Source organism: Coenobita brevimanus, chromosome 87 (genome assembly GCF_032717465.1).
Source record: "Coenobita brevimanus isolate Jiangsu-jjx chromosome 87, ASM3271746v2, whole genome shotgun sequence".
Taxonomy (NCBI): Eukaryota; Metazoa; Arthropoda; class Malacostraca; order Decapoda; family Coenobitidae; genus Coenobita; species Coenobita brevimanus.
Window position 1 is genome coordinate 12512025 of NC_137040.1, and position 24632 is coordinate 12536656.

General features: G+C 42.0%; 1 protein-coding gene across 1 annotated transcript in view; it reads right to left on the reverse strand.

Annotated features, from left to right (window-relative positions):
* Positions 1 to 24632, reverse strand: part of qsm (Zona pelucida superfamily protein qsm) — a 233457-nt gene that overhangs the window by 11697 nt on the left and 197128 nt on the right. Inside the window, exons 2-3 of the mRNA XM_080281111.1 lie at positions 2405 to 2601; positions 1237 to 1385 (exon numbers count right to left, since the gene is read on the reverse strand). Coding sequence (XP_080137237.1) covers positions 1237 to 1385; positions 2405 to 2601 — 346 coding nt within the window. The remainder of the gene's footprint in view (positions 1 to 1236; positions 1386 to 2404; positions 2602 to 24632) is intronic.

Below are 24632 nucleotides of genomic sequence, written 5' to 3' on the forward strand. Positions count from 1 at the left end.
AGATGTGGTAAGGATAGCGCGATGTTAAGTTTAAAGATGTGTTAGGGATTAGGAGGGTTTAGTGACGTAAGGGGAGTATGAGATGTTGCTTCTGTGGGCTTAGCACCAGACTAACTGGCGGTTTATTCTCTGTATTACAAGTCATAATGTCCGAAACGAGACAGAATTCGAGCTTATGAAACACAGAACATGTGAATGCACGGAACGTTGTAAGGGTCTGAAACATAAAGTAAACAAACCACCCCAACAAGACAGAGGGATGTGGTAGGATATGAAAGGATGTGTTATGGATAACGAGGGAGTGATGTGCCAGCGATGGTGAGGAATATGTTCCAGTTGATACGTGATTTTAGAGCGAGAGTATATCTGACTAAAGGCATTATTTAAAGACACAGTACACCATTAATGTATCGACACATTGATAATTTGCTGTAATGTTTCATATATACATATCTGTAAACACAGTACGGTATACAGTCCTTAATGTGAGTACAACTGCAGTACCGGTAATTAGTATATGGGCATTTATGGCATGGGAAGCTTCTAAAATACTGTGTCTGTATTGTACTGTAGCCTATTATTAAATATGATAACTATATCCTGTTTACTCTAAGCTGGCCTAAAACTGCTTGCTCTCTATCTTAAATGCTGAGTGTTAACAATAGACGAACATTAGAATTTGGTGATAGTCATGAAGAAGTACTATGGAAAGGATGCAGCGTCGCAGTATTGTTATTTTTTTTTTTTAGGTGAAAAGGGTATTGACTAGGAAGCAAGAAAAATTCTTAACGCTAAAACTGATCAAATTTACTGGAGATGTTTGCAAAGTGAATTAAAATATACAAAGTTAAAACAAACGTTGTAGGATAGGAGTGTTAAGAATTTAAGATAAACTGAAGTAGCATAGAAATAATGTAAAAATAATATTTTTCCTACAAATTCCTACACTGATTACTACTGAATAACTGGAAGGACTAGAAAATGTACATCCCCACACCTTAAGTGCCAATGTATTGTATATGGTAATCAGAATATAATTTTTCATGCTTACAAAAACTGCAGCAAGCCTTACTCTGGCTTGACAGTCACATGAAATGACGTATACTCGTATGAATGACTTAAACTCTACTCACAATAACTGCAGATTCCCTACTCCGACCCAATAAACTCGAGTGGAAAGAGGTATCTGCACGAACAAGTTAAAATCATGGCCACAAAACTTGAAAAATGCCTTACTCTGGCTCGACAAACTCCGGTGGAAGGACGTCCCTCTTGACGATGTTGTCGAGGGTGGAGTTGTCAGCGGCCACCCGGCACTTGACCAGCACCACCCGCTTCGTTCCGCCCGCCACCACGCCCACCCGGTGGTAGTACAGCGTCTCGCCCTGGGGAGATGGGCAGAGTTAATGGGGGCCAAGGAGTGATGTACAGACAAATACAAAAGTCCGTTTACCCCTCCTGTTTCCCTCCCATTGCTGGATTCATTGATGTCTGAATGTAGCTTAGTGAACAAAGGCGCAAATTATTATCTACAGATGGATGATAATATGAACTCAGTACACTACAGGAAATTCACTCCTCCGGCGATGTAAGAGAGGCAGGCGAAGCGAACAGACTTTTTCATTTCACAACACTAATCGAGATAAGAGGAAGAGGTAACTACACCATTCTATGTGGATGTTTATTTGATGTCTTCATTTACGCTTAGCGGTATTGTATATTACTGTGCAGTATCCTAACCTATAACACCAACTAATCGCTCCTATTCTGGATAAAATAATCTGGTGTTAGCCAGTTTAAAATACAAAGTGAGGCCTCGTTGCCTCGGACAGAAGGAGTTTAAAAAGAATGCTTCTAACCTCCTCACCATGACGAGTCTTTCCTAAAATTAATAAAGTCGATTTGCGTTAACCAGAATAACATTCAGAGTATGGCCTTGGACTTAATGAGTTCATCACCTTTGTGTTTTATATTATGCTGCAATGCCACCTGTGAGGAAATGTGGCAGACCAATTAATGGTTGTGAGACATTACTGTTCTTGCAAAATACCCAGTGGGAAGAGCTTGTTTTTTCTGGCTGACTCTCGTCCCTTCCAGTAAGTTTGGTTGAGATCGGATCAAACCTGTGTGTGTGTGTGTGTGTGTGTGTGTGTGTGTGTGTGTGTGTGTGTGTGTGTGTGTGTGTGTGTGTGTGTGTGTGTGTGCGCGCGCGTGCGTGCGTGCGTGAGTGTGTGTGTGTGTGTGTGTGTGTGTGTGTGTGTGTGTGTGTGTGTGTGTGTGTGTGTGTGTGTGTGTGTGTGTGTGTGTGTGTGTGTGTGTGTGTGTGTGTGTGTGTGTGTGTGTGTGTGTGTGTGTGTGTGTGTAAATATATGTACAGCGTAATCACACAAAATAAGCCTCTCACCGTCAGCTTGTTCTTGACCCTGGTAGTGCCACATGCCAAGTCGTCGTCTAGTGGCAAAGTGAGGGTGTAGTGGGCGTGGTCCTGCCTGGCGCCACACCCTGGCAGCTCACCCCACTTCTCCAGCTCCACCCCTTCCACACCCTCCACCGGCACACGCACCACCATGGCTCCATCGGAACACTGCACGGAGTACCGAACTGGGGAAGGAAGGGCAAGAGTAGTTAGTCACCCTTCCATCATGAATGCTGAGCTGTAACAAGAGATCAACACTGAAATAAAGTGCTCTTAATTAAGCACTGTTGTTGAAAGGGAGCTGAGTCGTAGTACAGCATTATCTTATTCGACCACCGAGCTAGGTAAATTAAAATGGGGAAAATCTTCCCCAAGTTAAGACAGAGGAATTGTAGTAACACATTAATATATGTGTGTAGTACCTCTCCACACGCACCACCATGACTGCATCGGAACTAGGCAAAATACCGCAGTGGGGATGGGATGGATGAGGGTAGTTAGCAGAGTAGTAGTAACGAACAGTAACTGGAAGGAAAAAGATGGTTGATAAGTATTTACTTGAGTCTTAGTAACATGAAGGAAGAAGGTCCTTAAAAAGTAGTCAGTCGAGTAATAGTAATATAGAAAAGAAAATGTATCATCAATACGCAGTAGTAGAGTACTAGTGATAACGTTATTAGAAGTAAAGGGGTAATCACAACTAAGCCAACTGAGTAGTAGTAAAATATGATGAGGAGAAGGAAGCATGTGATTAATTAGTCGGCATGGCAGGAACATATATGTCTATTTTTTATTTATTTCTATCGGCACATACACCATCACAATACAGCACTGGGATCAAAGAGGAAGTTACATATATGTATCTGGATATCATCGTGCCGTCTGTTGCTGAATTTATACATGTCCACTGTACGACTGCCATCAAGGAAGACAAGTAATTTTTGGTAAGTCCCAGTCTTCCCACAGAACACGATCCACAATTACTGAATTTACAACCAAGTTCCCACTCGTACTGCTGAACGAATTGGCATATTAAGAAAACGACTTTGTCCAACACCTGGACTGGACCTTTCCATTACGAAGGGTTACAGCCAGGAAACCTTCCCACGATGACTTAGGTCAAATTAGGAAGGCGTGTGTGGGGAAGAGTCGGGATGCATGTGAGATGGTTGGAGTCGGATGTTTGCTTGTGTGTCATAGGAGTCTGTCGTTTTCTTCCCTCTGAAAACAACCCGCCTGATAGATTTACATTAAGGTCTAAAGGTTCCTTGGTCGACCGGAGAATCAAACCTGTAGGACCTTTCGCTTTCGAGGCGAGCATGCATCTGATTATGCTACCACCACCCATTCCAGAAATGGCAACTTACGAGCCTTTATTTTTAATCATGCAACATCCAGTCCCAGAGTTCATCTGGGGTGACTACACCATATGTACCTCCAAATCTTTGTTTCCATTCATTATTGCCCCCAGTCCCCTAGACCTCACATAAGTATCGGGTATATTACTTAAAAAGAAAAAAAAGTGGACGGGTAGAAGCTGAAGCATGAGTATATAGGACAAAGTCTGATGTGGATGAAGAAAAAGGCTGAGGATTATGCCTACTGACTATACGAGGGTCAGTAAGGCAGATTGGGTTTCTTTACGTGTGTCACATAATCCAAAACATGTATCTCAATCACTGTTGCGTGCATGAATGGTATTAGGTGGTGGATGAGGCACTGCATCAGCTCACACCCTTCAGTGCTGGGACTTCTTTGATAATACAGTCTTGCTACCATAGGGTAATTTTACTTAGCCAAGGGTGGACCTGTAGTTGCAAAGCCATCAACTGGTGTATTAAACACCCTCACAACCAGACGGCCTTCCTAAATCTGAGTCAAATCGTCGGTTAGTACAGTAGTTTCTATGAAATACACACAACGTACTGAACACGAATTCAGGTTGATAAGACGGAGGTCACTGTATCGCTTTGGCTGCGTGTTTCGGAGCACGTCTTCAAAGCTTTGTTGTTGTTGTTGTTGTTACTGATATAAGAAACATATAAATAACACACTAAAAATATCTACCCTTTCACTACGATGATGTCATTTATTCTGCATTCATGCTACCATCGGACGATTTTTTTTTCATTTAGCTTAGCAAGGGGTTTTCATATTACAGGGATCAAATATATCTTTATTAACCTCTACAGTGCGAGAGGTCTCCCCAAAACTGAATAATATCGTCCGGAAGCATTAAGAAAAACAGAAAAGAAGTAACCTTAATGAAACGGTTCGTAACAAGCAAAACAAATTGCTACAAAGAGGTGTTGTGAATACAACACAAAAATTCCAAGCAGACCTTGCTTCAAGAGACTCCACGTGAAATTGTCTGGTCATGTTGCTGCCCAGGAGGCGGTGAAAAACGTGAGAGGGAAGCTAAATGATATTACGGAGTTACAATCTGGCACGGCGTAGAATGCTGATGTTGGTATATGAGCCAGTGTTACAGAAAGAAAGGGAAAATATTGTAGCTTGGACGCTTCGGAAGTCAGGTCACTCTCACACACACACACCGACCCAGTGGAATTGATATGCTGGCCCCTGTCCACCTCTGATGTTGTTTTAGTTTGCACACACGTGCACACGCGCACACTCGTACACAAACGGGTAAGTTGTTTTGTAAATCTCAGCCTTGGCCTTCCCGTAACCCCTTCCTTATGATGTCATTTCTGTTGCCACCAAAATATTTTATTCAGCTTAGAAGAGACTCTCAGAACTGGAAGGACGACATATAAGCTTCACTGATCTCCTCCCACCCGGTGGGCTCTCACAAGTTGAATAATATGGTCTGGTGGCAGTAAAAATATGAGACTAAGCACAACCGTCCACCACATGACCTGCTTCTTACCATGAACTGTCCAAGTGGAGGGAGCGTAAAGAACGGGCGTGGTGAACAAAGCAAAGGAATGGGTGAGATGTGGTGGAAATTTGGTGGGCGGTGGGAGTGAGACAGGGAAGGATACGTTGTGAAAATCAGTGTTGTAGAATTAGAGATTTGGGTGCAGTGAAGGTTTATTTCACAACATCCTGCAAGAATGAAAGTGTCGGTGGGGGAGGAAGGCAAAGAAACGGGCGCAGGGGAAAAGCTTGAACTGAGATAGGGATGGCGTGCAGTTAGGAAAATGGATGTTGAAGGATTGGTCGTTGGAGTGCATTTAACGGTTATTTCAAAATTTTGTGTAACAATAAGAAGACCATTATAAACTCGCGTTGCTCTCATTTCACCCTCCAGGGGTCTTGCGGCGCAGGCTAAAATATCATCATGAATACGGCCGTGAGACCCTTGCTCCCCTTCCCCCACAATCAGACTAACCCCCTGCCCCAACACTCCTCCAAATACACCCTTCCCTCAGCAACCTCTCCCACTCACTGGAATCCTGACCCGTAACCGCCACAGGTCGACCGAATCAGGGCCGAGGGCTCGATTTATGCCAGGGTGCATTGATGACAAATTTTCTCCTTTCATTTTACCTTGATCTATTTTATTTTTTTCCCCAATCCCTGCAATCCTAGAACGTAACACTTCTCCATTCTTGCTGTCTCCTGACGCTTTTATTCAACGTAGGAGAGACTTTTTCGAACTGGAGAGATTAGGGACAGCTTTCATTAACCCATTTACATTGAGGAGGGGCTCTCTTAAGCTAAATACAGCCACCTAGTAGAAAAAGACGTCCTCGGCCTAAATGGGTTAAGTCGTATATTTTCAGAGTATCATGTAAAGTCTAAGATATTTATTTTGTTGGAAGACCAAGGAAAGGATAGTGCAGAATCTTTCCATGTCCCTTATCCTTCATGCAAATCTTGGTTCCGAGGGCAAAGTTATTGTAAGTTATTTTGTGAATATCATCTTGGAATCTTACGTGACACCTTAGGGATGTTGTAATTCGGACAGTGTAGATCAAGGTACCTCACTTATCTCTATACCATGTTACCTGATGTAATAATTGAATCTGAAGGTGAGTCATATCGGATCATAAGAGAAGTAGTTTGGTTAAGCTGAATCATTATCAGGACGACGACGCCTTGGTTTGGTTCATCATTGCTTTATATCTCTAGACGAAATTCTCCAGTTATTTCAAATGCCTCCCGTTCGAACATTCTTCCTTTAAGCTCAGAAAAATCATATGGTGGAACTAAGAATGAAATATAGAAAACGAGGTAGGCATATGAGTAAAGGAAACAGGCAGAGTCACGAGCACAGAACATCCAGGTTTCCTCGGACCTTCACAGTACTAAGGAAACCATCACGGAACCATTATTTTACTTACTAACACCATAGTTTATTTTACGTATTTACAATCAAAATTCAAGCATACACACACGCACAGAGAGAGAGAGAGAGAGAGAGAGAGAGAGAGAGAGAGAGAGAGAGAGAGAGAGAGAGAGAGAAAGAGACCTTCTGCTATGAAAATGATAATAACGATCTCTGTTACCAACATCATGATACATACACAAACTAGAGGGGCACTCAGTGGAGCGCATCTCTCCGACAAGGGCAACGTAATTTCCAAACCACTTTTCATAATGGGTTAGGACTTCTCACCACTGATTAGCGTTCCGCAAAAAGGGTTTTCCGGATCCAAAATCAGTAGTACGATCCAGATCGGCCCCCAAAGTTAATCGATTGTTCCTTGGGACATGGGCTATCTATCCACCAATACTGGTCCAAATCTCTCTTTTAGTTTTTGAGTAATCCTGCTGATAGACAAACAACCAACCAACCAAACAAACAGGGATGAAAATGATACCAAACATCTGAGAGAGTTGTGACATCCTCGGCAGAAGTTAACAGAATAACTTTTCGATTTTGTTCTTGCAGGGAATACTATAAATAGAAAGTTTTTGCTCTACCTTTTAATGACGAGAAGAAAATTATAGTTAATTATTCTGGGAACATCACTTTAGTACCGTATACAGTGGCCGGAGTAATTGATAATCCTGCCTGCCGCCTCCCCAAGCTAACCCAGAAATGAGTGACGGTCGGGTGGTGGTGGTGAGGCTGGTAGCTGGATCTATTTGGCTACTTCCACGCACCACCACATTCCTTCTCCCACTACCACCGCCTTACCCCTCAGCACTGACCAGCGTGGACAGTTTGGCAATTGTTCACCCGTTGGTCATAACTGGGCACCACCTGACGCTACGTGTTTTCCTTCATTTTTTTTTTTCCTTTGAGGTCTCACCGTGCTCAATTAAATCGTCTAGCAGCAACAGGAATTTATAAAAAGATAAGTCATTGTTCTGTAGTAACCAGTCCTTTCAGCACATTGAATGATTTTATAACTTATTCAACTTACGAATTATCCTTTGTAGTGACTGGGATTAAGAACCACACCAGAGTACCTTCGCCATAAGTTTCTTTTCTCCCCATTCACCGATCATCATTCCTCTAAACTCTTCTTTCATCTACTGTTTTCTGTATCATATTCACATATTCATTCCTCAGTCCTCCCCAAGGTGGCCTTTGCTTGTAACCTTGTCTTGCTGGTAATGCTCCTACATTATTTTTGGTCAACACCAGTGCATTTTTCTTTTTCTTTTTTTTTTCTTACTACTGAGGGCAATCCTATCAGCTGCTGGATTAAAAAGTATCCCTTTGATCCACTTATTGCTATGGGTGCACGTAGGAGTCATCTCGGTCAGCATCAGACGATATATTGGCAAACAAAGGCATCTGAAATTTCAAGTTTACCGTTTTTCTGTTAAGAACATTTAATGAAAATAAAATAACTAACCGAACAAATCCTGATTGCAGTAATATAAGTGCGCCTTGGTCTATACGATGACATCTTATGAAAATATAATCCTGTTTTTTTTTTCTTCCCCTCCACGATGGCTTACTTTATGGGAAATTTAGCGGAGTTAGATACTTTACTAATTCCTTCTCTACTAGAGGGCCTTCCTGAACTAAACAAAATTTTTTGGTAGCAGTTTTAGTCAAATTTGAAGTACGCCGTCGTTGTGAACGAGGGTAACAAAGACGTTCACAGTTTTCTCATATTCCCCAGCCTTGAGTCTGCCATTATTATACTCAACATAAATTGAGGCTTAGAAATGTTGATATTTTTATTAATCATCATGGAAGGATATCACCACCACTATCATCATCATCATCATCATCATCATCATCATCATTATTTTAGCCCTACTGCCTACTAGATTACAGTGAATTGGTTAGGATCCATTAAAAGGGACAGAAAAATCCTAAAGATGGGAGAACTATCAACAAAAATCCGGTGAAATGGGGCTACACATCCATACACTCGTCACAGAAGCCTTGGATGGGCATACTAGGCATAATCATTCTCCTCACACCGTGTGGCAGCTGCAACACCGAGCCATAACTTCGTTGCCATAAGAATTTCCGTAGTACTGCTTCTTTCTCAACCATTTACTTCGCACGTTGCACAGTTTTATCGCCTCGTGTGTTACTGATGCAAATGATGGCGATAATGGGAAAGCTAAATAACACAGAAAATATTATCATGGTGTACTGTGCAGCATAAATCGCCAAGGAGGATTTGCTGTGACGTCTCCCATGTCAACGAGGATACAGCATAACAGGAACTGGTGGTGTGCACGATTTAGTATAAATGCTGTGTTTTTAATCCCTTCAATGGGATGGTGCGTTTTCATCTTGATTCTACTGCCTCCAGACGATTTTTCAAAGCCTAGGAGGGACTTTTTGGACTCAAGGGGTTGAATATAGCCTTCATTAACTTTGCCTCTCCTACTGAATGAAATCGTCTGTAGGTGGCTAGAATAAAAAAGAGAGATAAAAACTGTCTCGATTAAGTGTTGACAGAGAGTAAAAAATTTCGTACCGCGTTTTTCACATGCCAGTTCATGCCAAACGACTGCATTTGTTTCAGTGCAGCCCGCCACAGTCAGATAGCCGGGAGAACTGTTGAAGACTGGAATGACCTTGTGGGTGACTGGGAGTTTCTGTTTTTAGCCGTGACAAGACGGCGGAGGACGGCAATACTGTGACGTGGATCCTTAACACATTCAGCACGATGACTTTTTTTTGTTCGTTTTTACTACCACGTACCAACGATTTTAGTTAACTTAAGAAAAGCCTTCCAGCAATGAATGTACGGGTTAATGCGTAAAATATCTTGATCTTAAAATAGTCCACGAAGGATAGCAGAAATAAAATATAATTGACATCATCGGATTCAAGGAGCTAACATATTAAGATGGCACCTTGGGAGTTTTATTCGCGATACCAGGCATTTTACTCACACTAGGAAGGACCCCTACGAGTGTACGAACTTGTCACTAATGGAAGGTACATTTTCATTTTTCCCTTTATTTTGACTACCAAACAGGGGATTTTATTCAAGTTAGAAGAGACCTCTTGTCATGCAGCGGTTAATGACAATATCTCTGACCCCTTCTGTTTGGAAAATCTAGGAGTTCATCTTAATACGAGCAAGGGCGAAGCCCTCTCTGGTCTCTCGCCATGTAATGACATTTTCACGTATGAGCGGCCCGACCCGGCCCGACTCTACCGTAACGCTTTTTAGAAGCTTATATCTCAGCAACCACAGGGCCGATCACCGCGTGGTTTGCACCATATGATAACCCCATTCTTTAAGATTTCTTTTAGCCAGGTTGCATCAGGCGGTGTACGTGGCACGTGACATAAGCCAAGTGCAGCATGTCGAAAATCCTCAAAAGAGGGCCAGAGTTTGTCGTAAAGGGATGAAACTTGGTAAGTAGTTAGCCAACAATATACTCTTGGCATCCTCGGGCTGTAAGGCGACATTTCAATGCTTTCAGGTGTAAATGCCCTCGCTCGTACCTCGCCGACAAAGGCGTTTTACTGGTTACCAGGATAAATTAACTCTTTGGCCAAGAATAAAGGGTTTTGTAGTTTATCCCAGCTAACTCCCGACGACGTAACAGCCCACGGAAACCCATGGCTGTCTGAGGCTTCGGTTCGGCCTGGATCTGTCACACGAACGCCAGCTGTTTCCTCGCCTCTCCCGCACAAGTGGTTATTACGAGCGGTACTGGTGGTGAGCATCTCTCTATCTCTCTCACGAGCATCTACAAGGAGAGAGACAGGACGAGAGAAGAGGAGAGGAGAGGAGAGGGAGGGGCCGAGGAGGGAAGGAACCGGATTGCCTCACCGTTACACCAATCATAAAAACCTGGAAACGAGTGTCTGTGTGGGAAGACGAGTGGGAGGGCTGGCAAGGGGAGGAGGCATGGGTAACGTTACTAAACACTCTGCCAGAATGTTTACTTTAGTTTTTATGGCGTCTTTATAGTATGCTTGGTATCTTTTTAACCACGTCTACATTGCTTCTTTTGGATTCGTAGCAAGAACTGGAGAGGGAAGAATGGGTAAGGAGGGAGGGGGGACGTTACTAAACACTCTGGCACCATGTTTAGTTCAGCGTTTCTCAATCTTTTTAGTGTTTGACCCTATTTGGAATACTTCATGACTTCGCGACCCACGAGGTAGAGGTAGACAGAGAGAGAGAGAGAGAGAGAGAGAGAGAGAGAGAGAGAGAGAGAGAGAGAGAGAGAGAGTAACCGGTATATAGCCTATCGTAGTTATTATGAATATGCTAATAGTGTAATAAGGATAATTACAGTTTCAATTAAATCAAATACACTGAAAGCATTAGGCCTATTCTATGTCCCTGCGACCCATCAAAATTCCTCTCGCGACCCATAGTTTGAGAATCACTGCTTTAGCTCTTATGTCGTTTTTATAGTTTCTTGGGTAATTTTTAACCGCTTGTATAATTTAGCTTTGGGTTCACTGCTGCGAGGGAGGGGTAACCTTACTAAATGTTATTCCAAAGTATTTACTCATATTTTCAGTCACACATACATAATTTCTTTTGGATTCGTTGTAAGAACTGGCTGGAATGGGAAGGGAATAGGGAGAGGTAACGCTATTACTTATTGATCCATCCATCCATCCATCCATCTATCTGTCTGTCTGTCTATCTATCTATCATCCATTCTTTTAATACCATCAGGGACGTAGGAAACCGGGGTTAGGCTATTTAGTTCAGACATCTAATATCAGCGACCAGCTCCGCGCCCCTTGGTGGTATTACACAAGCCATAAACTCCAAGCAACCCTCGAACGTAGACCCTCGTGGGCCACATCTGACTGTAGCTCCTTTATCTGCTAGACCACCAGGAGTTCAGGTGTCCCCTATCACCCAACACAGTAAATGGATCCATGGGCTACGAGAAACCATTTGGCTTGTCATTCAGTGTAGAGTCACAGCTCCACTTCACTCGAGTGGATGGTGGACCCCCAGTATAGTTGGAACGTTTTAGCTACATAATTTATTCAGCTTTATATTCGTAGTGGAACTGGGAGGGGACGGGGGAATGAGTAACGTTACTGAACACTTTTTTAAATTTGTACTTTAGTTTTTACGGTGCCTTTATGGTATTTTCGGTGTGTTTATACCCACTGTATACTTCTGAATTTGCTTTGTGGCTGGGAGGGGAACGAGGAGTAACGCTACAGCACACGTTTGTTAAATATATATTGGATTTTTATTAAACTGCAACACTATTGTCTGTATTCTATCGGCCATGCCATCTCGTACACATGGATTACTAGTGGAGTTGGTTGGGAACGGGATAGGAGGAGGAGGAGGAGGAGGAGGAGGAAACATTTCTTAAATCTTATTTACTTCTGTTTTTTTTTTTATGGGATATTATTGTATATTTAATATATTTTAACAACTTATGACTTGTTTTGGACTTGTAACAAAAGCTGGTTGGGAAGGGAAAGAAAGGGGAAAAGGGATAGCAGTACTGAACATTTAGGTAAATTTTGTTCCTAAATTCTTACAACTACAGAATATTTTCAACCATACAGTACATATATCACTAAGTTTTGCATTGCAAGTGAAACTGGGAAGAGAAGGAGGGACGGGTAACGTTACTGAGCATTTATAATGTTTACTTCCTTTTTATTGCCATCTTAGTACCTTCTGGCCTTAAGGGACGAGAAGCCACTCCTTAGCATAATAAACTCGTCTGAAAGCAGTGGTTTTGGCCACAGTGGTTTTCTCACGTCCTGGGAGGGTCACTGGAGACCGGTTTACCCCTGAGGAGACGCCAGGCCACTCCTAAGCTGAGCAAAATTGACTGACGGTAACAGGAATATGGGAATTTATCTTTTCAGTATGAGGTCGTCTTTTGTTTTATTCTTGCTATCATCAGACTATTCAAATTTCTCAGGGCGAAGGATAAGAAACGATCTCTATTAATCCCTTCGCTACCAAAGGCCTCCCCTAAAATAAATATAATCAATATGCAGTAAAAAGAAATTAAAAGAAAAGACGTAAACATAAAGATTTCCTGTCCTGAAATGCTTAATATCTTTTCCGTCATATAGATTACTCGGTTCTTGATTCGCGAGAGAATATTTCGTAAACTCTCCCCTTCACTCTCTGTTTAGTGGACAAAAGATTCTCATGGAGCCCGAGACAAAAGCAGGAAATTAAGAAAAAAAAAAAAAAAAAAAGGAGCGATGCGTTTTTATGAGGAGTTTTGCGGTCACAGAAACGCTCATCCAGCCAACATTATTTGTCTTAATATCCACATAAGCCACTTCAGCCCGGAGACGTCTATTTCCGTTCCTTTCTTCGTACCTACAGACAATTTTTTCAGATTTGGGAAGATAGCCTATATTGTAGTGATGGGATTAAGTGTGGTCCCTCCAGTTCCAGAAGTCTCACCTAAGCTGAACAATATTACCGAAGCATAACAAGAATAGAACACAAAATACGTCACTGGACTGGTGAGAGAGAGAGAGAGAGAGAGAGAGAGAGAGAGAGAGAGAGAGAGAGTCTCACATGGGGCCACATTTCGAAGCTTACGATCGATTTCCTCTCATATATGTGATTTGCTTTTGGAGGAAGAGCAGGAGACACGGGAAGACTATACTCTTTTTTCCTTGGCCATCCTGCAGAAAAAGCTCTCGGGAATTTGCCTTAGTATAGTGACTGAAAAGCATTTAAAAAGAAAAATGTAGTCTACAATAAATCGAGAAAAAAAAGTGACCTTCTCCTTCCTTCTGCCATTTTGTCTTCGAAGAATGTGAAGAAGGTCGAAGTCAGAATATATTCACCATCATCATCATCATCATCTTCATTATCATCACCATCATCATCATCATCATCTTCACTATCATTACCATCATCATCATCATCATCATCATCATCATCATCATCCCCCTCATCAGCATCAGCATCCCCCTGATCATCATCATCCCCCTCATCAAGATCATCTCTCTCATCATCACATAATCATCATCATCATCATCATCATCATCCCCCTCATCATCATCATCCCCCTCATCATCATCATCCCCCTCATCATCATCATCCCCCTCATCAAGATCATCCCTCTCATCATCACATCATCATCATCATCATCATCCCCCTCATCATCATCATCAACATGCCTTTTTTCTGTTTTACCCCCTAAGTATGAGGTGAGGTAGGATTTAGAAGCAAGGGAGAAATATAAGAGTAGGAGAAATATCAGCATGTAGGCCAGAGAAATGGGCCACATGATATTCCACACATCATTCACGCCCTGAGTATCCTTCCTGCACCTCACAGACCTATCCATCTGGATATATTTTTTTTCTTCTTAAGTATATTGCACATGCACCTATCAGAGTCAGTCCGTTGGGAGGAAAAAAAAAAACTGCCATGTGCTTCTCCGTACATACGTCACTTAACCAACCACCTTCAAATAACCCATTCACTAAGAGGAGTCTGGTAGGGACAAGAATATAATATAAAAAGTAATTATTTTGAAGGTTTTGGAGACTATTAACTTCCTAACAACATAAGTTCTCCCTAAGTTAAATAAAACCGTCTTGAGGCAGCCACAATAAAAGGATAAAAATCACAATCATACTGAATGGAATAAAACCACAACACAGGAACATACATAAAGTTCAGTGATTTCTAATAACTTTCACTGGAATTACACATTTAAAAGGTAAAGTGTAACATTAGAATTAGAGCAAGTACTTTTAGTTATTCTGAACACATTTTTTAAGGTTATACAGAAAGTTAGGTGATAATGGGTTCATATCTAGTGAAATAATGAATATTTGTATCAGTCCGTCTGAAACCCACTGTACTACCAGATCTTATCCACGGAGGGAGAGTGATAAAGCCAGAATAACCCTTCCTCTGCTAGCCATGTATGGATCAGGAAAGGCTGTCTAGTGTGAGCAGTGCATGTGAAAGGAGGAAGTAAGGAGGTTTAGAGTTTACAAACAATAGGCCGTTTTCCCTCAGACATATCATGAGGCTCACTAACACTTCTTCATTACCGGTTTATTGGCTTCGTATTTGCCAAAGTTGTGATAAGTGTTTCCTCTACACCGTCTCGAAACCGTGTCAAAAGCGAACGAGGTCTTGCTCCTCAACAATAGTAAGACAGACTATATTATGTTTTGTTAGTTGGAAGGTTTCATAAGTGTAAAAGAACTATTATTATGCTGATCCAAAACTTGAGTATGCAAAATAGATCGCATAGGCAGAGGCGTTAGGGAACATTCTAATCCCATAAAAATACAAGCCAGTCATGACGCGCCTCACCACTTAAGTACGAAGACATTTTTAGTCGATTGTATCCGACTGAGGGGAAACTTTCGAACTGGAGGGGCTTCATGTACTCTTCAGTAACGGCCTCAGTACTAGAGACCCTCCATTGTTGTTGCAGCGAAAATATAAAAAATCATACTGAATCGACTAGACTGACAGGAAGTAATACATCAAACAGAAAATAGAATAGCGGGAAAAAGCTTATATTTACACCTATCAACCGTATGGGAGTCTTTACGGCAGATTAAAAAAAAAATGCCATTGCCCCAGTCTACCCCGAGGACACGACCCGCAACAGCCAAAGGTACGTCGTGGTCCCAAAGTATCCTGTTAGGTGAAGAGGGACCAGAGGGGAAATAAACTTTATCTAACAGTCCATCCGATCCAAAAATCAATTCCGAAACAATGTTTGGGAGACAAGGAAAGCACCCAAAGATTCCGCCGGACCACGATAGGCAAGGTGCTGGAGAGGGACACCTTCATGAGGCGAAACTAATTTAACAGGGTGATGGAACTGCCTGGTTATACAAACGTCCCTCATCTCCCTATCTATCCCTTGAAAGGAGAATGGTAGACTATAGGAAAACGGGCAGCTTCAACCTGCAGTCCACTGGGTTCACATTCAGATGAACCTGGGGCTACATCTACAACCACCACCACCACCACTACTACTACTACCTACTACTACTACCACTACTACTACTACTACTACTATGACTACTATTACTACTACTACAACTACTACTACTACTACTATTACTACCATGACACACAACAGTCGACATACATTCCTGGTCCTCAAATAGCAGCTACAGTGGAAAAAATATATGAACTCTAAAAACAATGGTTCGTCCACTTACACTTGGCCTAAATTTTTCGACCTTTTGCAGCACATTATCCGTAGCTCAGTGACAGAACAAGACAACACTACGCCTCTATCCGTCTATCCTTTCTATAGCCCTTCTTTGTGACTAGTGCTATGTTCTATACCATGCTCTTCTTGCTCTAACTTGGCCCAAATTTTTGCCCTTTAGCAGCTTATTTCATGTAGTTCAGTGGCAGAAAAATAAGAGTATAATGGTTCAACATCCTTTCCATAGCATTTCTTCATGACAAACATATTTTAGTGCTGTAGCAGTTTTAGAACACAACATTTATGATGGACAGACGACAATTTTAGGCCACGTTAGTGTAAAAAGGGTACAGTAAATCTCGATGCTCCTCAGAATACAAGATTTAGAAAGATGATTATTTTAAGCCATGTTAAAGTGATCAGAGTATACTACATTCTCGTATGTGACAGGAGGTGCCGTTAGCCGAGCAACATCGTGATATTTGCGTGCATTATGTTAAGACGTATAATTTGCTTGTTATAGCTCTTCTTACCAATCAGTTATTTGGAGCATAACGGGGGGGACGAGAGAAAGAGAGACAGAGACAGAGAGGGTGGGGGGGGACCACGAGATCAAAGCCTTCATTGCGATGTCCTATAATATTCTGTTGTGCTTACTCCAAATTATTTCAAAGTTAAGAATCATGGACTGATGACGTTAGATTCACTCGCCGTTAACTCTTACTTCGCGAGCTCGTCCTTCATCTACGGTAAATAAAATCTTTAGGAATAAGACTGAATATGTGGTTGTGTCACCTAAACTTGGCCCAGATTTTTTTCTTTTCTCATTTTATTTCACATAGCTCAGTGGCAAAATAAGACAACGCAACAGCTTACATCCTTTACATAACACCTCTTCATGACTAGCACCATATTCAAGTGTTAATATATTGTTGCAACACTGCATTCAAAATGAATACGGCAATTTTAGGCCAAGCTGAAATTAAAAGAGAACAGTCAAAAAGACACTGAATTAATGGATTATGGAGAAGCGACCTATTGTCAACTAGATAACAAACTTGCAGTTGACCACTTCACTACGAGGTGTGCCTTCAGTGAGTGCAATCGTTTGACACTAATAAGAATTAAACAAACGCCCTAGTCGACCGCGCGACCTGCACCATGAAACCGTAATGGGGTGTAAACAAATGGGTGTGGTGAACAAGGGAATAGATGGGATGGGCTAAAATATCGCTGAAAAGTGGGGTTCAGGCAGGAAAGTATACCCTGTGAAAATGGGTGTTTAGGATCAGAGGCTGAGTGCAGTTAAGGTTTATTTCAAAATATATTCTAAGGATGAAAACGTCGGAGGAGAGGGTTAAGAAATAAACGTGGGAGACAAAGTAATGGTTGGGAGGAGCTGCCATTGTGACTGGGATGGAGAGGGGATGTGAGAGTATATCTTGTGAAAATGGGCGCCGCTGGATGAATGGTTTGGGTGCAGTGTACGAGTATGTTTATTTCAATTTATTTTCCAACAAATCAGTGTTCAGCTAGCGTTGTTCTCATCATCCTGTGTTGCCTGTGTTGCTACACAGGCAAAGACACGTCATCATATTAAACCCGCTGATGGAGCGAAAGAGGAGGAGAAGTAAAAAAGAGAAGACTGAAATGAAAGAACACTCACATTTCTACATAAACGCACATATACACACAGCCTTATTATTTACATAATCTATGCACACTATCGTGTGAAACTACATAAATAATTACGCACACACACACACACACACACACACACACACACACACACACATATATATAGATATATATATAAATATAGATATATATATTGCCAGACGCCTCAATCCCGTTTGGGGTGGCCACAGACAAATCGCTTCCAAGTCGCCCTGTCCCCTGCCATTTCACTCCCCTGCTCCCAGCTCACACCCCCCTCTCTCATATACCTCTCCACCCCATCTCTCCATCTCATCCTCGGCCTCCCCCTCCCTCTTTCCCCCTCCACCTCACTCACATAAACTCTCTTCGTCAGTCTTTCACCCTCCATCCTATCCACATGGCCAAACCACCTCAGTGTGTTCCTCATATGTATATATATATATATATATATATATATATATATATATATATATATATATATATATAAACACAAACAAGCAAACTAACAAACATACAGTTGTTTAATCACATCCTTGCTACCGAAAAAAATGTACACAGATTAGTGATACTCCTATAACACACACACACACACACACACAAATACGAAGGAGAATTACTAACACAGACTCTTGTAAAGAGCTACAAGAAGAATTAAATAAACTTCATGAATGGAGTAATACATGGCAAATGGAAGTCAATGTGGACAAGTGTCATGTAATCAAGTTTGGTAAAAGTGGAAAAAGACCTGATTGGGATTATAAGTTAGGAAATAAAACCCTATGCACATCAGAAAGAGAGAAAGACTTAGGTGTGATTATCAATAACAGACTATCTCCGGCTGACCACATCAGCGAGAAGGTACGGAACATGTATACACTGCTTGCAAATATGAGAATAGCATTCACATACATAAATGAAGACATGCTAAGAAGGATAATAACATCATTCATTAGACCAACCCTGGAATATGCATCAGTAGTCTGGAGTCCTCATCTCAAAAAGCATATAGACAAGATTGAAAAAGTTCAAAGGGCCGCTACAAGATGGATACCAAGCTTAAGGGACCGAAGCTACGAAGAAAGACTAAATAAACTGAATCTACCAACACTACAGGAGAGAAGGAAAAGAGGTGACATGATAATGCTATATAAGTGCATATCAGGAAAGGAGAAAATAGACATAAATGAATACTTAACATATGGAGAAGCATCAGCAAGAGGACACTGGAAAAAACTGCATAAGAAGAGAGGTGATAAAGACGTAAGGAAATTCAGTTTCCCAAACAGAGCAATTGATCAATGGAATGCACTACTGAATGAAATAGTGTGTGCCAAAACAATTCACAAATTTAAGGATATGTACGATAAAGATGGTTTAAGACACGGGACAGTACGAGCTTGACTCATTCCTGTAAAGATACAATTAGGTAAGAACAATTAGGTAAGGTAAGAACACACACACACACACACACACACACACACACACACACACACACACACACACACACACACACACACACACACACACACCGTTAGGGATTCAGTCACGCACTCCTGGAATGTCTCACAGACAGGATAAATTACTGTAGGAAAGGGAACTGGAGGGATAAGGATTGAGAGATAGAGAGAGAGAGAGAGAGAGAGAGAGAGAGAGAGAGAGAGAGAGAGAGAGAGAGAGAGAGAGAGAGAGAGAGAGACAGACAGACAGACAGACAGACAGACAGAGTTTAAATCTTAGTCTGTTCTTCACAAAACTTATGCATTCAAGTTGACTCCAGACGATTGTTTTCAACTCAAATAATATCTCACGCAACTAAGTCTAAAATAGGAAAACAAAATGGTGACCAAGGATGAACAGCAGAGTAAAGAACAAAAACAAATGAATGAAAGAATGATAGACAAGAAGTAGATGAGGAAGTTGTGTTATGAATGTTACCTGAAGAAGTAAGCAGACTGAAAGGAAAGGAAAATTTTACGGTAGACAGTTGAATGGATAGATAGATGGACAGATAGATGATAGATGGATGGATGGATAGATAGATGGATTGGTAGACAGACAGACAGACAGACAGATAGATACGGTAGATAGATAGACAAGATGATTTTACTTAGGTAAAAGAAAGACCCCTTAGGATGACGGGGTTAAGTAGGAGTAACACCAGTCGAGAAAGGTGTCATGAAAGGAGCGTTGACGGTGTTAGATGGGAACACAGTGGGACATAACAAGCCGCGACGGAGGCGTGACGGTGTACCTCAGTAGCGGCAGGCTCTGGGGCGTGACCTCACCTCCTGTCACACTCACCTCCCATCCTAGGCCATGTTAGTTCAGGCTTTTCAGTGCCACCTCGTCTTCCTGCACTGCATTTTAAACGCTGGTTGATATTTCAGTCTCTGTTCATTTTATCACTGTTCAGATATTTAATCACCGTTTATAAACTTCATGTTTTTTTTTTTTTATCTGAGCTGTATCTCGCTATGATTGGAGACTGCTTAGCACGTGTTCCTTAACGATTTTATTTTACATATTACACACTAATAATTCGTTTATATATTGTTTCAGTATCGACATAACGTGTACCAGTAACGTCTACGTATGCTTATAGTAGGACTCTTTAATTCCGAACGGGTGTCAACGATTAAAACAACAGCTTCCACGTAGCCTTATCCTCCGTCATCAAGCAATTCTTCCTCCGGCTTACACCACTCTTATTTATACATCCCTCCACCCGGGCCCTCCACCTCATCCTCGGTCTCCTTCCCCCCCCCTTCTCTCTCTTTCCCTCCATCTTATTCACACTCTCCTAGTAACTCTCACTCTCCGTTCATTCCACATCGCCATGACATCTAAATCATCTCCAGGTGTTCCTAAAGCTTTCCACCACATCCAGACCACAAAGTGTGACTCTCATTGTGACTCTCAGTGTGGCTCTCTCTCTCTCTCTCTCTCTCTCTCTCTCTCTCTCTCTTATGCCTCCGTCTCCCTTCTTCCATGCAGGGCCAATGTGACGCTGTAGTGTCTGAAAACGCTGTAATTACCTGTTAGCTTTCTATCAGGCAGGTAAGAGAGCGTGGGATGTGTGGTGCTGGCGTGGGAGACTGGCAGCACCGTTACTGAAGTTCCAAACATGGCGACTCATCATAACAAACTCAATCCACTCTGTTGCTTGAGAATTATATGTTACTCAGCCTCGATGAAATCCCTCGTAGTAAAGGGATTATTAGAGGATATAACCTTAGCAATCCAATCTAAGAAGCCTATAACAAGTTTACTAAAATACTCCGGTGATGGGAAGAAAAAAAAAAACACGTCGTAGGATTGAATCGGTTAATGACGGCGTCAAATCATAATAAATTTATTCTTTTCAACCCAAAGACGTCATTCGGTTAGTTTTTCCACCAACACACAATTTTATCCAGCTTAAGAGTGCTGTTTCGAACTCTGGGGGTACGATATAGCCTTCATTAACCCCATAAGTACAATGACCTCTATTACATAGATTTCTGCCACATTCAGTTTGGAAGAGACTTGTCAAACCGTAAGGGTCAGGTATTACCTTTATTAACCCCTTAACTACAAGACATTCCCCTAAGCTGTATCAGATTGTTGGTTCAGTGGGTACGATCTAAGAAAAAGAAAAAACATACGTTACCGTACTTTGCTTTTGCTTTGTTCTGCGTTGACCCATCAAGAACATAGCAGCCCGGTGCACGGCTACTCAGCACTGACATTTAAGGCAGTAGTAACCCTTCGCTCATCTGAGTGGCATTATGTTTTCAATAAATCTCAACCAAGTCTCAGATTTAAACCATTATAGTTCACAGTTGGTTGGAGTGTCTTGACCCACTAGTCCATAAGGTATTCATTTGTTACCTCCGCCAACGAAGTTGAAGGAGGTTATTTATTCACCTATGTTTGTTGCTTGCCGGAATCGAAAGATTCGGCAAGCATGTTGGTCAGTTCCGAATGTTTGTCTGTATGTCTGTTTGTTTGTTTGCAACCTACGGGTTTCAATTTCGCACCAATCGTTCAGAAAAAAATATTCAGACGGTAGATATCCATAACCCCTGGAAGCCTACTGTTTTTCATCAGATCGGTCAAACACATTGGGCTGGGTGGGGGGTTGAAACCCCTCAATGGCCGTGGGTCCGGAAATCGTCGGAACCCAGTGTCAGGCCCAGGCACCAATTTTTCAAATTTCGAAAACTGACTTTTTATTTATTTATTTTTTTTGCCAACTTGAAGAGAAACATCTGGGGCACCTGGCAATACAGTTTTTAGCTTCCCAAACCCATCCTGTGCTTCGCAGGGCGCGAAAAATTTGCCAAATGACTGCCTATACGCCGATGAAAACTAAGCAGACAATTGGATCCATCCGGAAAGCTCTCTACTGACCACACGCCAGCGAAAGCTAAGCAGACAAGCGGGGGGGTGGGGAGACTGGGGAGAAGAGGTGAGGATCCATCCGGCAAGGGGTCTGCCTATGGCAGAGTCATCTATACGTCTGTTTATGCAGACGATATCTCCAAGAGTTCTCACTGAATTTCAATGAAATTTGGTGGAAGGGTGGGCCATGGACAAAAAAAAAAAAAAAAAATTGAATTTGGGGGCGGATCGGGATCCGGATCTTATGTATAATATCTCCAAAAGCTCTCCTGAATTTCAGTAATATTTTGTGGAAAAGTGGGCCATAGGTCAAGAAAAAATGATTACATTTTGAGGCGGATTCGGATCCTATGTACTCAACACAGTCTTTCCCCGGATCCGGATCCTTTTTAATGGCAATGGCATTGCGCTTTCTGAGTGCTTCCTAGTTGCTTACGTGGTTATCACCCCACGTTTTAAATAGTTCTCTGTTTTACAAATAAACATTGAACTTGTCGCTCAGTTTAGAGCCACCTAAGGCAGTACTACATCGAGTGAGTGGATGGCGGGCGCTCACACTAAGGTAAAAGAGGAGTTAATATGTGTAACTCTAACCCGTCTTTCCGTCACGCTGGCCTGCCTCCGGGAAGAAGACGCGCTGCGGTGTTTAACGTTACGCCCCGACACCCTTACTTTTATCTACGTAGCCTGTCTGGCATTCCGCAGCGTGGGCCTGAGAGCGAAAGGGAAGCTTTTTTGTGTACGCTTTTTACAGGATTTTGCTCGAGTTTCAGTTATGAAGTCTTAACTCAAGTGAAGACATATTCTGGTGTCCTTGTGAATGAGACAACAGTTGTTGCACCAGAATGATTTCGGATTTAATGGCACTTTGTAGAACGTGTGTGTGTGTGTGTGTGTGTGTGTGTGTGTGTGTGTGTGTGTGTGTGTGTGTTTGTGTGTGTGACTCAGGATATACACTTGCTCGTCCGTTCTTTGGGGATCGGAAATCATCCTACGTATCACGCACCTTCACATATCACCACTTCGGCGCTAATGGCAACATACCACACTGAATGAATGCTATGACCGGCGGGAAGATATTACCAGTGGTGTTCTTAAGACATGCCAATCAGCTTTGTGGATGATCAGTAGTCAGTGTGAAGGAAGTTCAGATCATCAGACTGATCTCTGCCCTAGCCTGGGATCCATCTAGAGTTTTTTCAGGCAGCGGATCACTTCTGACCACTTTTTTTTTTTTTTTTTTTTTTTTTTATGCGAGGAAGAAGGAACCAAAGGCCATGAGCCCGCAGTAACAGTTCCCTCCAAGAGAAAAACAAAATACAATATAGAGCCAAATTCAAGATCCAATCATTTTGAGATGCCTGGACACACTGCGTTTGAAAGACTGGAGATCATAGGCAGCAGGAAATACAGACAGAGGGAGACAGTTCCAGAGCTGACCTGTTGCATAAATGAAAGACTGGGAGTAACGGTTAACTCTTGCATTAGAGAGCTGGACAGAAAAAGGATGAGAGTTTGCTGCCAGACGGGTGCTACGCGCCCGTCGTAGAGGTGGAGGAATGCAAGCAGACAGTTCAGAGGAGCAGTGATCATTAAAGTAGCGATAGAAAAGAGATAAAGATGCAACAGTGCGGCGAAGAGACAGAGGTTGAAGGGAGTCAGTAAGAGGAGGAGAGTTAATGAGACGAAAAGCCAAGACAAAAAAAAAAAAAAAAAGGGGGGGGGGGTAAGACGCCCGTATACCGTGTCTACTCTGCCCCTTCCCTGTATTTGCAGTTTTCCTCAGGTTCCCATACGCCCGGAGTCCCTACACCTGAAGCGTATTTGCGTTGTCATGGTGTTTGCTGAGGCTCGCACGTCCGTAAACACAGGAAGGGCTGGTGTTGTTGTACAGGTGTGTGTTTGTTTGGACAGCATTTCGTGGAGTCAGAAGGATCCAGAACACGCCTCTCCTAGATGTTTATTTCTGCATTTTAAAACTTTGATATTCTCGTAAGTTACCAATGTCTTTATGTTCGACGTAACTTTATCGTTTGGTTCCGTACTCTCGTAAGCTTAGTAGGATCCCTAGCCTGTTTTCCCTAGCGATATATTAGTGCTTACATCACTTTAATGTTCTCTTCCATGTGACTCGCAACTTTACTCTCAACTTAATACTGACCAAAACAAAAGAGAGAGACCCATCCTTAGCAAAGAAATATCGTGTGTGTGGTAGTATGAACAAAATACAAAACTTGTAAATTAATGAACGAGTGAACGGAGACCTCCTGACCCTTCACTACGAGAGGTCCTTCGTCAACCTTAAAAGAAAACTGTCAGAAGACGGTCAAAATAGAATGGAAAAATTTTCCTCAATCGTGGTGAAAACGTACACGTGCCACTGACCTTATATAAATGGGCCAGTCCTGTCTCTGACATTTCGTTACACCTTACCTGAAAATATTTATTTTGCCTGATACCTGTTTTATATCCTCCTGGTGCAAACTGTCGCAATAAAAATATATATAAATAACTTGCCAGACAATTTTTTGTAATCAGCCAAGTTAATTACTTATGAAATACAGCTACTTTATCTCGTATGTCATCGAGAATATGAATCATAAGCTGATACGGAAAATGTGCCAAGGCGCCTCACAAGCCCACGGGGATACGGTCCTTG